The sequence below is a fragment of the Miscanthus floridulus genome, chromosome 1, assembly GCF_019320115.1.
Source record: "Miscanthus floridulus cultivar M001 chromosome 1, ASM1932011v1, whole genome shotgun sequence".
NCBI lineage: Eukaryota > Viridiplantae > Streptophyta > Magnoliopsida > Poales > Poaceae > Miscanthus > Miscanthus floridulus.
The window spans coordinates 144450208-144466423 of NC_089580.1; the positions used below are offsets into that span (position 1 = coordinate 144450208).

The 16216-nt window shown below is 43.8% G+C and overlaps 1 protein-coding gene across 1 annotated transcript; it reads left to right on the plus strand.

The window, feature by feature from the left end:
- Nucleotides 1-5796: 5796 nt before the first annotated feature.
- Nucleotides 5797-10143, plus strand: LOC136496738 (uroporphyrinogen decarboxylase-like). Its single transcript, XM_066492500.1, has 6 exons — nt 5797-6097; nt 6185-6309; nt 6990-7100; nt 7323-7511; nt 8566-8691; nt 9343-10143. Exons 1-6 carry the CDS (start codon nt 5980-5982, stop codon nt 9856-9858), a joined length of 1185 nt encoding a protein of 394 aa, XP_066348597.1. The 5' UTR covers nt 5797-5979; the 3' UTR covers nt 9859-10143.
- Nucleotides 10144-16216: the final 6073 nt, after the last annotated feature.

Below are 16216 nucleotides of genomic sequence, written 5' to 3' on the forward strand. Positions count from 1 at the left end.
CGAGAAAAATTGCATATGTTTAAGAAACATGCGATAACAAGCACACGTTGCAGATGTTTCAATCCAATGTTTCAATGGTAAATGCTTGTTTATGAATGCTTGATGATCATGCTCATGTTATGCAAGTCAAGTTATGCAAGGCTAACACCCGAGGTGTTACAGCCATGGCAGCGGTGGCACTGAATGCCCGAAGTGCGTCCCGTCGATGCAACGGATGAGGAACTCTTGGTAGGCACCTACAAATAATTTTTACCTGAATCTGAAGGTCATGCGGGAGGTGCCTTAGGTGTAGCAGAAACTCCAGAGGCTGCTGGTCGCTTGCTCGCTGGTGGAGGCACCCAAAAAGTGGTTGGCTTGGCTAGCCCTGAAGATGGTGCCAAGCGTGGTGTGTATGTGCTGGTGCTGACCTTGCTCTTGCCCTGCTGTTCACGCCCCTGCAATTTCTTTTCTGCAAGCATAGCAAACTGAAACAACTGGTTGACAGTATTAAATTCTTTATAATCAACAATGTCCTAAATCTCACGCCTCAAACCCAAATAAAAATGACAAATGGCATCTTCGTTTCCCTCCACAACACTACAGCGCATCAATCCCTTTTGGAGCTCACCATAGTAATCCTGTACAGATTTATCTCCTTGTTCTAAACGCATCAATTTCTTACGCAAATCTCTATGATAAGAAGGAGGAACAAAATGATCACGCATAGCTACCTTAAGTTCTTCCCATGTACCAGGTAAAGCATCCTGTGCAGCTAGCCCATTCCACCAAATAATGGGAAAATCCTTAAACTCACTAGTAGCTTGACAAACTCTATGATGCTCAGGCACAAGGTGGGCACTAAACTTTTGTTCTACTGTCATCTCCCGATCAAGATATCCCTCAGCATTGTAATGACCCGAAAAAGATGGTATTGTGAACTTAATCTTAGCATAAGGATCATCGGGTACACGGTGATTATTACATTGATGGTGGTGGACACCACCCATACCTGTCGTGTTGCGGCGAAGACGTCGTCATAATCTTGCTTGTCGGAAGGCTGCTCGATCCATGTTTCCAGCGACATCATGCACTGTGTCTTCTGGCAAGAGACCATCGGTGTTGCTGCTGGAGATGTCATTATTGTTGACCGCCACCAATGTTTCCAACTCAGTAGCCTTGTTGGTTAGTATGGAAATTCATTTGTCCAACCTCTCCATGCTGTTGCCAATGTTGAGTTCAATGAGTGCGTCAGTGACGGCCTTCCTGATGGCCTCATTCATCCTTTTTTGGGCATCCTCTACAACAGCTTGTAGTTGCTCTTGACTGACACACTCGTTGAAACCCTTAGGGTTGTTATCTCGAGTCTATTCACCTCCTACCATTGTAAACACAAAAACAGGAACAAACGGTGAAAGTTATCCCTACTAAATGACTATGTGGTTGCAGTGGTGTCACTTTTCACAGCAAGTGGAGGCATCTTATCAAGCTCTTACAAAGTTCTTACCAACGCAAGTAGTGGGCGGTACAACCGGTGGCTGGTTCGTGATACCTGTGAGCTAGTGGTACCGAGATTGCAAAGCCCTTTGTCTGTACTGATCTGAAGAATTTGTGGAGCTTGGAAGGCAAACAAAGAGTAATATGTATATCTGGCACACAAGTCAGTAACAGAAAGTAATGCTAAATTATAGTCCAAAATACTTATTCTCGTTGCTGGTCTAAAGTGTTGCAAGTACCAGGTGTGTGATAAAAGTATGGTGGATAGCAAGGTGATAGGTATGAGAAAAACAAGTATGGTGGATGGAGACAGCAACACAAACAAGTAACCAGACAACACACGCTAACACAGCTCACTTTGGTCTTCTCTATGTGCTCCTCTAAATATTGTTCCTCTTTTGCCCCTCTCTTTTTTCTATTTTTTGGGCTATCGTTGTTTTTTTGGGAAATTTCAACTTTTTATTTTATTTTTTTATATTTTTTCTTTACTTAGGAGCACAAAAGAAGTAACCACAGAAAATATGAGCTCAAACAAGTGAAAGACGTGGCATGTGGAATTTTCAGAAAACTAGATCAAAATCGATAAAAACCTTGTGACCACGAAAAGAAGATCTTGTGACTAGTTTTTGACCAATTTAAAAATCTTTGACCCTAGCAAAGTCGGGGATGGGCGGATCCAAAAAAAATTTCTGATCGATTTGCATATATAGAATGTCGAAAACAGAGTTCGTATGCAAAAACTAGACCAGTTTTAAGAATTGGCTCCGAATTAGAGGACAAAACAGGAACAATGTGTGCAAAATTGGTCACAACAGCCAAGATTTGATGGAAATGATGGGGAAAAACACACGAACTGGACTCTAACATGACCTAACCAGCAACAAGACCTCGACCAGGACACAAACTCAACACGACGGACTCTAAAACTAAAATATGCAAAGACTACGGCGCGGAAGGTTCTAGGACAGGAAAAATAAGTATAGCACTGGACTATGGGACGAATGCGAAACACTCAAACTAGGGAATAAAAGTAAACCTGACGGTATACCTTAGCTCTGATACCACTTAATGGAGACAGAAATCCCGATCTTCCGTCAGGTGATGGTAACTATCGTTGTGGCGGAGAATGACACACCGATCCGGCTTCAGATCGAAAGATCGAACCCTGCAATCTTAGCACCACAGCTCCTCTGGTTATCAACCGAGTCACGGACCAAGTTGACCTCGCCAAGAAGGCTAATCCCTGCCTGCGCAACAAAGAATACAAGTAAGAACAAGAAAGATTGCAACCAAATTGCAAATAAATGGTTAAACTCACGAAGTTGGGGTCTCACAAACCGATGAACGGCGAAAATGTTCTTGACAGATTAATCTAAGCAAAACCCAAAACCTAACGAAGAATATTCTAGGTATCATTATTTATATTTTTACCACTGGGAAGGTCGAGCATGGACATGTATTGATAACATACTATTGAAGGAGAAATAAACCATAGCCAATATTCTACTCACAACAGGGATAAGTCATAAGATAAGAGATGTATAAAAGATAAGTAATGAGAATAATAAATCACTCAGAGCACTACTTTCTATAACATTAGCATGGTCAAAAAGAATATTAGGGGAATAATTCCTAAGTCATTCTTAATTATAAGTCAAAGCATATATTTGATTAGTGCAATTACACCTAGTAATTATGGCTAAGATCATCATCATATCTATACCTAAGGGATATTACTAAGGAAGATTGAGGGCAGAGCTCATTCTACCTTCGTAATCGGACCCTACTTGCACTTATATTCGGGGAGTGGACTACAAAGGACTCAACGGAAGTGTCACATCCGCGATCTACCACATGACCTAGAATATAGGGTGTATCCGCAAGTAAACAACGTATAAGCACCACACTTACACAATGTCGACCACTCACCCCGTGTACATCAGAGTGAGTGTTATACGAACTTATGCATAAATACAATGATAAACTTGTTATACTAAATATATAATCAAAGTAGACATTGAATATCATAATGAAGAACATGAATAAGATGAACACTGAGATTGTCATAACAATTGTAACTAGCATATAAAAATAATGGAGAAACGAGAGAGAGAGAGTGGTACAAAGTTTAGACCAAACCATGCTCTTGACAAGATAGGGAATTCAAGCGAAGTCCTGCTTGCCTCTCTCTAGATCTATCCTAAATAGCTATGCTACAGAGGAGAAGGAGCTCTAAGAAGATTAGGGTTTCTGTCTTCTCAAATGACTTGATGACTAGGGTTATGCCTAGAGAGAGAGGCAGGGGCTAGATTATATAGCCCTAAGCGTCCAAAGTGAGCCCTTGGATCAAACCAACTTAAGCAATGACCTAGATGCATCCTTAAAGGCGGTGGGAGACCGACATACGAAGCTGGCTGACAGGTGGGCCTAGGGGGGCCGGGCGACCCCACCTGTCAGGGGGTGGCCCTCTTCTTCGGTGACGTGGCTTCTGGACTCTTCAAGAGTCTTCCCATGTAGGTACCATGGTAGAACTTCGTATTTTCCTTTGACGATTAGATCCTCCTTGGTGGTTTACTGATTAAACCCTGCTAGAAACGTAGATTCACCAAAACTCATGGAATTTATTAGTTTAAACCCCTAAACCTTCATTGGTGATTATATTTATGCCCTTATACATGTTTAATTGATGGTTTATATTAGTTGTTAACTACCGTCAACAACGAGCGCCTCCGAAAACATGTTATTTCGGGCGGTTCTGCCACAGGGACGATGGTGAGGTTTGGCCACCTAGGTTCGAGCCGGCCAAGAACATGGTGGGCACTTCTACACTGATGCAAGAAGGCTAGCCGGATAGCCAAGCCACACCCAACCCCAACGACGCGACACCCACACCGCGCGAGGCCGCTCGACGTCTCGCACGGTTTACCGAGGAGGTGCAGCTCAAGCAAAAGGAGGCAGCAACCAAAAGGCCCTTCCAATTAGGAGCAAACGGATTGCCGCTCAACCGCTGGTAAACATACCGACCTCCAAGCGAGGCAAGGTACTCCTCATGCAGAGGATGTGCATCGTGCCACCGACAGCTCCAGTTTCATCTGCGTGTAAAGGAACATACGACGCCTTATTCGCAGAGAACTTGACGTCGAGCCACGTGGCAGCTCTGGACGAGTTGTTCCCAGTTACCAACAACGGGGCTGGTAGAAGAGCGCTCTTTTCGGATGGCGGAGTAGGGTCGCGCAGCCAGCAGCGGAGAAGCACAGCTCCGTAGGTCGCTGCGGTGCTCTTATTTGGTTGTTTGCCATTTAATTATGTAATATCGACAGTCTACTAGGAAAGTCTAGTCATAGCACCTAGCACGCTCATCAGAAGCGTGTTATTTGTATGGTTAAAATCTTCTTCTTAATTATAATGATACGTAAATTTTTGAGTATTCGAGAAAAAAACAGTGAATGCACTCACGGATGCTGGATAATGTACAGACAACTGCTGTGCAGGAAACAACACTTCTTAATTCTTAATTATGGCCTCGTTCGGCTGGTATGATATTTGGCTTATTCGGGTTTTTTTAGCCGGAACAGTATTTTTCTCTCACAACATTTCAGCCAGAACAGTGTTTTCAGCCATGTTTCAGACCAGCGAACGGGGCCTATGTCTTTAAGGTACTCTTTTTTAAAGGCATGTTCGGCTGGTATTAAAACCGGCTGAAACTGTTTTGTTGTGAGAGAAAAATACTATAGATTTTAGCTGATAAACCGGAAGCGAACGGGCCATAAAATTGGAATGGAATATGCGGTACCAACCACAAGTTTATACTGATCATGTTACTTGCTTCAGTAGTTCCACACTACTTAGCACCTTTTATCTCTCGATTTATCTCAACGTGCTATCATTGAAACCTTCAAGAATCAAGAGGTTGCCCCCCTCACTAATCACGGCATACATGCAGGTAAAGATGTTCTTGTCATGGCTAAGATTGGAACTGGCAAAAGTGCAGCTTTTCTGGTAATATTCATTTGCAAGAAGGTACTTTAAGATTTATCTCAACTTGGTTTCACGTAAAAAAAATCTTCCAGGCGTCCAAAGATAATTTTGGCCCACGGCGCGGAGAAGTAAGGTCGAACGAGACACCACCACGCTTGGTCGCGGCCTCCGCCCTTTCCGCAGTTGGCCTGTTTGTGCGTGGGCCGTAGCCCGAAAAAACTGCCAGATGGGCTGCCGGCCTAACTGGGACTGGGTAGAGCGGACATCCCGCTCCAGGCCACGATGGCCCACGCTATTATCCACCATGTCATCCCCACAATCTCCGTTCATCTCATCCCAGATCATCTCTCGTCCAATCTGATCCCATTTTCCCATCCCCTTCCGATTCTCCGTCGCCTGAGCGGCTGAGCCAGCCTGCCAAGCCAAGCCAAGCCAGGTCGTCGCCTCCCGAGTCCCGGACCCGACGCCGCGACTCCCTTGCTCCGTCGGCCCGTCCGCGAGCGCGGCACCACCTCGGATCCCGCCCCAATGGCGACAGCGTGCCCGCCGCTCTCGCTGCCGTCCACCTCCCTCTTCCGCGGCAGGTCCGCCCGCGCCAGGCCCAGACGCCGGCAGCTCTCGGCCATCCGCTGCAGCGCCGTCGGAGGTGAAGCTCCTTCTCTTCTGCTCACAGGTTGGGAGGCTTGGGCTGAGAAGTTAATTTAGCTGCTCTTTTGACGTGATGGTGCTTCAGAGGCGGTAGTGGAGGAGGCCTCGCCCGGGACGGCGGAGGAGCCGCTGCTGGTGAGCGCAATCAGAGGGAGGAAGGTCGACAGGCCACCCGTCTGGCTCATGAGGCAGGCTGGGAGGTACATGAAGGCAAGTCCACTTCCATTTTATTACGATTTTCTCTGTTCGTCTGCTAAGCATTTTTGTAGTTAGCATTCCAGTGCGCAGCTCGATGAACGTTCTAAATTGGTTGGTAGTGTTATAGGCATAGTCTCAACTCTCGAAAAGTGATCGGTAGGTTATGTGAGAAATAGCAGAATTAACCAAGATTCTTCATAGAAGGGAACGAAAAATGCTAAATATTTGTAGGGTGCTATGATGTAGACTCCAGTGGCATGTGGGAAAATGGACTAGTCAAGGGGGAGCTACTTTCTGTTAAAAAAAAAAGGGTGGGGGGGGGCTACTAAAACTCATCGTCAAAACTCCCTTTAAAATCAATGCCCACTCCACAGTTGTTCTACCATTTTGATGTTTAAAATGAAGCTTGATTCCTGTTCACACACAACAACGGCCTTGAAAAAAAAGATGCTTGCACTAGTGATTGCATATTGATCTAACTGATCCTGGTTCTGAACTTGTTCGATTTTTTCATAACCATGGCAACTTTGTGTCTGTGACTTATGGTTTACATAACAATGTCAAGTTTGCTGTGGCATATTGAATCAGGATGGGTCTATGTTTTATTTAAAGGCATGCCGGCATGCTTTATTTGTGCAACCAATAGCGATCATCCATCCTTACTAACTTCTTGCCCTTTGAATTTCCTGCAGAGCTACCAATCGCTCTGCGAGCGATATCCTTCGTTCCGTGAAAGATCAGAAAATGTCGACCTAGTTGTTGAGATCTCTTTGCAACCATGGAAGGTTTTCAAGCCTGATGGAGTAAGCTGCAGACTTTAGCCTTTTGTGTATGTTGTTTAAAAATTAAAATCAACAATAACAACATAGCCTTTCAGTCCCAAGCAAGTTGGGGTAGGCTATGTTGTTTAAAATCACTGTTTGGAAATTATCACAAAGCCTACACGAATATCGTGTGCAATATCTGTTATTCTTCTATGTATGGTATTCAGTGTTGTGCTAATATTTGTCATATGCTTTTATTAGGTCATCTTGTTCTCGGATATCCTTACTCCACTTCCTGGTATGAACATACCTTTTGACATTGTGAAGGGAAAAGGTCCAGTGATCTATGATCCTTTGAGAACAGCAGCTGCTGTGAATGAAGTCAGAGAATTTGTTCCTGAGGAGTGGGTCCCTTATGTGGGGCAGGCTCTGAATTTGTTGCAACAAGAGGTTAGTATATGTTGTTCAGTACCTAGACATGAAAATTGAAAAATGTGGTCAATTGGTCACTAGAAAAACATGCTCATGTGGAACTAGGTTTGTCCCTGTTATGATTTTGGTAGTCAACTCACAGTTTTCACTTTCTAATTGATCAACCCTATTGGTTTCACAGAGTATATATCAGTCTATTTAAGTCGCAGGCAATCTGGGCTCATCTTTTAAGTTTTAATGCAACAGTATTTGGAGCTTGCTGAAGGGCGGGCCTGGTGCAAGCGGTAGAGTCTTACCGCCTGTGACCGGAAGGTCCCGGGTTCAAGTCGCGGTCTCCTCGCATTGCACAGGCGAGGGTAAGGCTTGCCACTGACACTCTTCCCCAGACCCCGCACAGAGCGGGAGCTCTCTGCACTGGGTACGCCCTTTAGTATTTGGAGCTTTCTAGAGTCATGAATACATTATGGAATAATTACATCAAGATAGTGCAATTGCTCATGCTGAGTAGCTCATGTGCATTTTTGAATGGGAATGATTTCATAAAATAAAATTGTTGGATTTCAATTTTCATCGCATATGCTTTACTTTTCTTTTGGTCAGCATCAATCCATTGTAACATTTCAGATAGGGCTTGACATATTCCGCAGTTTGCCTTACTGAGAATCTTAGCCTATATAACTGATCAGTCCAGTTTTCATCCAACAATAAGATGCCTCTATTTATTTTCGTAAAAAAAAAATTCAATGCCATTGGGAACTTTTTTTTGTTTTTGTTTTTGCTGTTGTGTAATGCAAATATTGTAAAAAGAAGTACAGTTTATATTTGCTGTCCGTTATAGTCAAATGGCATGGTAAATGGTACATTGAAACAATCAATCTCCATTCTTCAAAAGATTGGAAAATAGTTTAAGTTTCAGTAGAAACTATAAACATGTGTCTCTCTAATCTTATTTGGATTTTTGGTATTTTGCATGGCATTTCATTTTCAGTGTGTAGAGGTAGTATCGAGGTACATTTCAAACATACGATAGTTTTTCTTCTTGCTATGAGTGACTAAGTTGTTTCTTTCTCAGGTTAAGAATGAAGCTGCTGTACTAGGTTTTGTTGGAGCTCCGTTTACCTTGGCATCTTATTGTGTGGAAGGAGGTTCATCAAAGAACTTTACAATGATTAAGAAAATGGCCTTCTCCGAACCAGCGGTATGGAAAAGATCTTTGTTCCACATGAATGCTGTTCTACTCAGCACAATCCCTTGTGAAAATTGCAAATGCATGTAGGATACTGAATGAAGGGCGGGCCTGGTGCAAGCGGTAGAGTCTTACTGCCTGTGACCAGTGTTTTTAAGGCGTCGCCTAGGCGACGCCTAGGCGTCCAGGCGTACCCAGCTCGCCTTGGAAAACTGGCGCCTTGTGGCCTAGGCGTCGCCTAGGTGCCGCCTAGGCGTCCAGGCGTACCAAGCACTCGCCTGGACGCCTAACCGCCTTTAAAACTATGCCTGTGACCGGAAGGTCCCGGGTTCGAGTCGCGGTCTCCTCGCATTGCACAGGCGAGGGTAAGGCTTGCCACTGACACCCTTCCCCAGACCCCGCACAGAGCAGGAGCTCTTTGCACTGGGTACGCCCTTTTTTTTATGTAGGATACTGAATACTACACAGTTTGCTTGGCTTCTAGCATGACATCTGAATAACTTGGTCTATATATATCTCAGAGTACATCAAAAGGACATTTTTAGAGTTTATTAACACGGAGCATATTTTAAGTTTGTTACATTATTTCATTATTTTTTTCTTGATCATCCTGAGTCTTGTTATAAAGCTTTGATCTTGACAGTTGCTTTCGTGTTGTTGTAGATTCTACATAATTTGCTACAGAAGTTCACAACATCGATGGCTAACTATATTAAATACCAAGCGGACAATGGGGCGCAGGCTGTCCAAATTTTTGATTCATGGGCTACTGAACTCAGCCCAGCTGATTTTGAGGAATTTAGCCTGCCTTATCTAAAGCAGATAGTGGATAGTGTTAAGGTAACACATCCTAACTTGCCTCTGATACTATATGCAAGTGGATCCGGGGGCTTGCTAGAGAGGCTTCCGTTGACAGGTGTTGATGTTGTGAGCTTGGACTGGACAGTTGATATGGCAGAGGGCAGGAAGAGATTGGGATCTAACATAGCAGTTCAAGGGAATGTGGACCCTGGTGTTCTTTTTGGATCCAAAGAGTTTGTAAGCAAGCGGATTTACGACACTGTGCAGAAGGCTGGCAATGTTGGACATGTATTGAACCTTGGTCATGGCATCAAGGTTGGAACTCCAGAGGAAAATGTTGCTCACTTCTTTGAGGTTGCGAAAGGGATCAGATACTAAAGAACCTGGTTCTTGCCTTTCTCCAATCGGCAGAAGTTGTAGAATCGGTGGTTGAGGATAGATGCAGAAAGCCACGTGTAGTATAGAGTACTTGAATATATTTTTGTGATTGATTCTATCTGTCGCTTTTCAAGTTCTGATTTCAGTGTAATGTTGTAAGCAGATTTGAGTCGAGGCGAAATGAAGTGCCTACTTGTTTATAGCACTATAGTTCTGTAGCAATCAAGTCTTTTCTACGAAGCAGAAGTATTGATCATATGTTGATAGAAATATTTCAATCTTAGCCATCGAGGGGGTGTGTTCTTGTATTCTCTTAGAATACTAGTTATATACATTTTCTTTTCGTGGTATCACTCTTGTTTTTTTTTTTTTTTTTGTTCTTGAGGTTAACTTCGATTCCTAGATAACTTGCTTGTGATCTATCTCGTTAAGTTAAATTTTCAGCTGTGATTTTGTATCGCACTGTTTAGAATTCCTACCTTGTAAAGTTTGATTGATCCAACTGAAAGGTTATTCGTTCTTCAGGTATTGCTTGCATGAATTTTAGAAATTCTATAAATTTTAGGAATAACACCTGATCCTACATAGAGAATAGTAGTTTGGATCATCAAGCAAATGTAGTTAGTTGCTGAAACATCTGCATCATACTTTTAGTGTTGGTACTGGTGGCAAACAATGGAAGACAAGGCGTTGTTCCTGTGGGAGGTGTTACCAAAATATCTCTATTAAATGATACACATGCTCAAAAGTGAGCAATTAGCAATGCTGCTTAAATATTGAGCAAAGTATGTAGGACTGCAGGGGGATGCCATGGTTAGATGATTCTTTTCCTTACTGATGAAGTCCAGCTGCTTGCTTCAGCTTTACCTGAAAGCGCTGAGAGCAGGCCAACGGTGCAGTCAGGTGGTGCGTATGCCATTGTTTTTCTATGGCTGCTGCATCCATGCTTGTACTCCCAATTTAATCCTTCAGCTTTATCCAGTATGACACGGTGCGCTGTTTGATGATATAATAAGCGTATATTAAAAAAAAAGGAGGGTTCTTATTTAAGAATAAAACTGCAATGCAGCGATCAGGTCATGTTTGGTTCTTTGCTTGATCTACTGCTGCTGACAGATCTATTTATGTCGCCTTAGTTTGTTCTTAGTGTTATGTTAGCTTTTGGGCGGAGGAAAAAACTTGTCTGTGCCTGCCGCGCTTATGGATGTTTATCTGCATTTGGGCTTGATGCTATCCTGATCTGATGCTCACAGCATAATAAAGTAAATAAAGCAGATTAGTATATTTATCAACCCGCCGGCTGCAACTCTCACGTTGATTTAGGAAGGTGACATTTGAAAAGGAAACTGCAGCTTTTGTTAACTTTGTTGTTGTGATGGGCCCCACTTGATTATTCGTGTCAAATGGTTAATTAGACTGACCGATGGATTAATCCTAGTTTGACGGAAATGACCTGGATGGTCACCTCAATTTTCCCCTTTTCGTACTAATTCTTTGTTTTCTGAGAACGGGAAATGTATGGATTTTTTAATAAGATGAAAAAATATCGGTAATGCTTGAGTTAGGGCGACCATCCGCTCGGACTCCGGCTCCCTAGGCTTGCCCCGGCCTGCTCCCCTCAAGGTTCATCTCAAAATAACGAACGCAGTTTTCTTTCTCCTCGCCCAGTCGCTCGCTGCGCCGTGATGTCCGCACCGTCCACCAAGCCATGCTGCTCCCCGATGCCACACTCTTCGCTTCCCCCGCGCCCTCCTCCATCTCCACCCCTCCGAGTGCCGCCGGCCGCCTTGCTCCTTCTCCACCGCGCTCACCGAGCGCTGCGCAGGCGCGCAGGCGCCGCCCGTCGTGTGTGGCCAGGAGGCCAGGAGAGGGGTCGTCGCTAGCCGGGCCCAGGCCAAGTGCAGGCACAGCTGGTCGCTGCTAGGTCGCGCCACCATTCTCGGCCATCGGCTGGCTGGAACCATCCATTCCCCGGTCCGCTTTGCGTCGTCCGGAAGAAGAAAGGCGAACAACACATGTTTTAAGAGTATGTTTCAAGTGTTTCAGATGTTCTATAGGTATGTTGTAAGTATTTCATATGAATGTTGCAAAAGTAGATCGGGATGTTGCATATGTTATAATGGTTGTACAAGTATGTTGCAAGCTTCTGTTTTCAATGTTTCATCTGTTTTTTCACAAGCATATTGCAAATGCGTTTATCTGGATGTTGCATATGTTTTATACATATATTGCAAGTATTTTATCTGGATGTTGCGTATGTGTTTGCAATGGTTTTTAAGTGTTTTCAGGTGTTTTTACAAGTGTGTTCATACACATGTTTCGAGTGTTTCATGTGCCTCAGACGTGTGTTTCAAATATTGTATCTGGATGTTTCAAAAATAGATCGGGTGTTGCACATGTTGCAACGGGACCCACCTGCCGCAGCCACCTGCAGTAGATGTTGGGGCGCCACCGAGCAGGCGCAAACGACAGAGGGGCGTGAGAGGTCCCCACGCCGGTCTAGCGGCGCGGGCCCTGCGTGGGCGCGCAAAACGCGAGCACTGCGGGGCGTGCAGCGTGGAGGCAGAGCGTAGGTGTACGGGAAACGAAGCACAGACGAGGGCGGAGGGCGAGCGTTCGAACGCGTGCGTCCGTCCAAACATCCGGGCACTTGCGCTTCATATTGACGAGGATGATAGAAATCTACGACCCGTTTGGTTTGGACTTTGTACCTGCATATACAGCCACATTTCATAGTTGCATGGTGCCTCTCTAGCTTTAGGCTCCGTTCGACTTACCTTAAATTTGGTTTGTTCGGCTTCTTTTTTTCAGCCGAAAACAGTGTTTTTTCCTTACAATATTTCAGCCAGAACAGTGTTTTTCAGCTACTTTCAGCTAAATTTCAGCAAGCCGAACGGGGTTATTTGATACACGCTCAATTAGACGAGTCTGATTCCTAACAAACGGCCAAACTTCTGTTTATTTATTTTTTTATATATAATAGATAAAAAAACCGTGAAACCCAATCTATTCGGCTGATTGTTTTTGCGGCTGATAAGCCGACTAAAGTCTTGTTCACTTGAACTTATCCGTCATAGTATATTGTTTTTCTCTCACAACAAAACGGAATTAGCTGGCTTATCAGCCACAAAAACCACTACCCGAACAGCTCTAATACTGTATCGTTGTGAGAAAAAATATCATATCATAACTGATAAGCCTAGATTATAAACCATCAACCTATCAAGGACCCTATTTCATGGGCAACCACCTCGGCAACCCCATCGGTAGCCCGACACCGCAACAGCTACAAACCTCGTCCTGTCGCTATAGGAGCCGCGACTTCTCGCGCCTTGATCGGACGAGAACCTCTCTATGCTAAAAAAAAGAGCACCTCTCACCTTCCATAGTTGCACAGGTAGCGACAGGCGGACGAGCCGGCCTGTTTGGTTCTAACCCTGGTGAAGACGTCTGGACCAGGCAGCTCCCCAGATCGTCGATTTTGAGATCGAGCTGCCTGGGCGAGCACCCTGCACCCCAAGGCCACGCTGTGAACCAAACAGGCCTCAAGTGACCATCTAGCCTAGAGTGTCCACCCGAGGAGAAAGCCGATCGAAAGGCCGGGGGCCGTGTGGGTATCGTATCGGATACGTGCCGTGTTGGTGTTGATCGGGTAGTTGCGGTTGGGCGTCCCTATCCAGCGGAAAATATCTCGGGTGGCGGCCGTGCGAGTGCGATGGTGACGGGATCGATGGATGGTCGTTGACAGCTCATCGATCCTCGCTTTCTCCCTTTCTATCAGCCCGTTTTGGTTTCCCCCGTTTTGGTTTCCGTCGGAACTTATCACCCATCAGCATCGGTCACGTTTATCAGTCCAGAAATCAATCAGCAAACAGACTATATCTTCTTCTTCGCAATTTCTTTTTCTTGTGTATAACTTTTGGATTTACTTTTGAGCTCTTATCTTGTTATCTACGCATTCCTCCTTTTATTATTATCGATTGATATTTTCTCGATAACTAGCAAAAATACCCATACGTTGCAACGAGACGTATGGTTTATTGTACGATTCTCGGACATCACTATCTATGTTTATCAAATTTATTAATTGGGCTTAATCCAACCTTAAGTGAATCAAATAAATCTTAAGACACGCTGCCCTCGGATTGCATGTTTTGTTGGTGGAGATGCACGGAAAAGAGAGATGAGCTGCCCACTCAAATTATGGAAACTATACATATTGCCTAGCTACCGAACAATTCCTTCACAATGAGGAGAACAAATGTTTCAAGCTTGTGTGGTTATTTGTCTCCTATAAATCAAAGTTTTTTTGCCCGCCCATCTGAGAGACCGAAGAGTTTCTTCTTTTGACTGTTTTTCTATTCCGCTGCCCCGTTTGATGGATTTTTGTCAGATTTAAATTCGTCTTGTATACGCGTATACTCGTATTTATTTGCGTGCATCACCAGGCATGCAAAAATACATAGAAAATGTACGTGCTCGACATGTGCATGCACGGCAAAGAAACAAGCCACCATGGCTGGAACGCCGGCGGCCTTATGTGCAGCGCCTGTATATGTATGCATGCGTACAACTTGAGCTGGCCATGGTATATGTACGTGTATCAGGCTATTATTTCGTGAACACGGATTATATTGAGCCTACAAGATAGTCTGGGCAGCGCGGCACAACTTGGCAAGCGGTCCGGCACATTCTAGAGGCCTGGCCTTTGGTGTAAACGGCCGGCAGATACGTTGACCACTTGGCCGCGTATGTCTATCGGCCGCAAGCTGTTAACCAAATATATACGTACATATTTTGGGTTTGCTTCACGTTATGCAATGGAACTCTATCTTGCTGGGTCCATGGCCAGACTGCATGGGATCGGAGGAGAGCCAATTGAGTTCGGTCCTAGATAGAGCAATCACCACGTACGTCCGCCCAGAAAACATCTCAGCTAATTGGCAAGTCGAGTCCGTTTTTTTATTGGAAAAAGACGTGAGTTTTCTAGAAGCGTTATCACAAGGGATAATTGTTGTGAAAGGAACCGGCCGGCTCCGGATATCTCTCAGGCCTTAACAAATTTTAGGCATTTAATTTCTTTTATATGTGCATCACGAAATTGTACTTTAGCTTATTGCATTTCCTCATGAATAAGAGAGTCAAAAACAAAATTCTTTTAGAAGCAAACAAACATTATTAAAAAAAACTCGGACCGTGGGGGATTAGCATATATGCGCCTCCCAAGCATTGCGCTTAAGGTAGAGCACTTCTCACTTGTAATGGATTCATCCGGAATGAAAGTGCGATAGTTTTTTTTATCCCGTTGCAACACACATGCATATTTGCTAGTTATAATAATTTCTATGAAATTTACTCTTTTTTTTCTCTGAAAAAAAAAACAGCCCTTGCACCCTCCTATTTTATTGTCCCGTAGCGAGACATCCTGATCCAGGCCGAACCCATACAAGGTCGTTGCCCTTTTGTTCTTGATCTGGGTTTCAATTCAGGCCTTGTTTAGTTGGCGATTTTTTTTGAAAAATAGTACTGTAGCACTTTCGTTGTTATTTGGCAATTAATGTCCAATCATAGTCTAATTAGGCTTAAAAGATTCGTCTCGTGAATTTCATCTAAACTGTGTAATTAGTTTTATTTTTTATTTATATTTAATGCTTCATGCATGCGTCCAAAGATTCGATGTGACGGAGAATCTTGAAAAATTTTACAAAATTTTAGAAACTAAATAGGCACTCAGAATATGGTCAACACGTATTAGCATAAGGAAGCTAATTTTTGTAGGCTAACCAGCCTTGACCTTTTATTTTTCTTTTTTGGCCATCACCAGCACGTCTGGGACAAGGAAGCCAAGTTCGGCTACTTGTCTATACACAGATACGTGACTTGTAATCGTGACTTGTTAGTATTTATAGTACGTGACTTGACCACGGAAAAATAAAAAGAGAAAATAAAACTTTTAGCCTTTTGTATTTAGATTAGAATTTCTATTCGGGTACTCATCGGATGGATCTATTTAGATTAGGATTTTACGATCCAGGCCTCAAAAACATATATTCAAACGGTAGACAGCCGAGTAGAAATAATTTTTACATTCACATAGTTAGTTAGAAAAGGCCATAAAAAAAATAGAAAGAAGGGATGGCCGAAAAAAAATAAGTGGGGAGAAATTTTATTTTTTTATTATTAGTTATAGATATAGATGCATATCCGTCTTCGCGGATACATGATCGAGCTAGCCAGGTCATCAGGGCAGCCGCCGGTAGTACGTAACCTCATCTCTATCCGTTTGCGCGTGCTGCTACGAAACAAATCTTTCGCCCTAGCTTACCTTTTTTTTCCTCTCCCGTAGCATTTGAATACT

Bases quoted from the DNA above. Each gene is read 5' to 3' on its own strand.
- LOC136496738 (XM_066492500.1), top strand. From the start codon at position 5,980: ATGGCGACAGCGTGCCCGCCGCTCTCGCTGCCGTCCACCTCCCTCTTC. The intron at 6,310-6,989 runs GCAAGTCCACTT...AATTTCCTGCAG, and splicing joins AGGCTGGGAGGTACATGAAG to AGCTACCAATCGCTCTGCGA. The intron at 7,512-8,565 runs GTTAGTATATGT...TTTCTTTCTCAG, and splicing joins TGAATTTGTTGCAACAAGAG to GTTAAGAATGAAGCTGCTGT.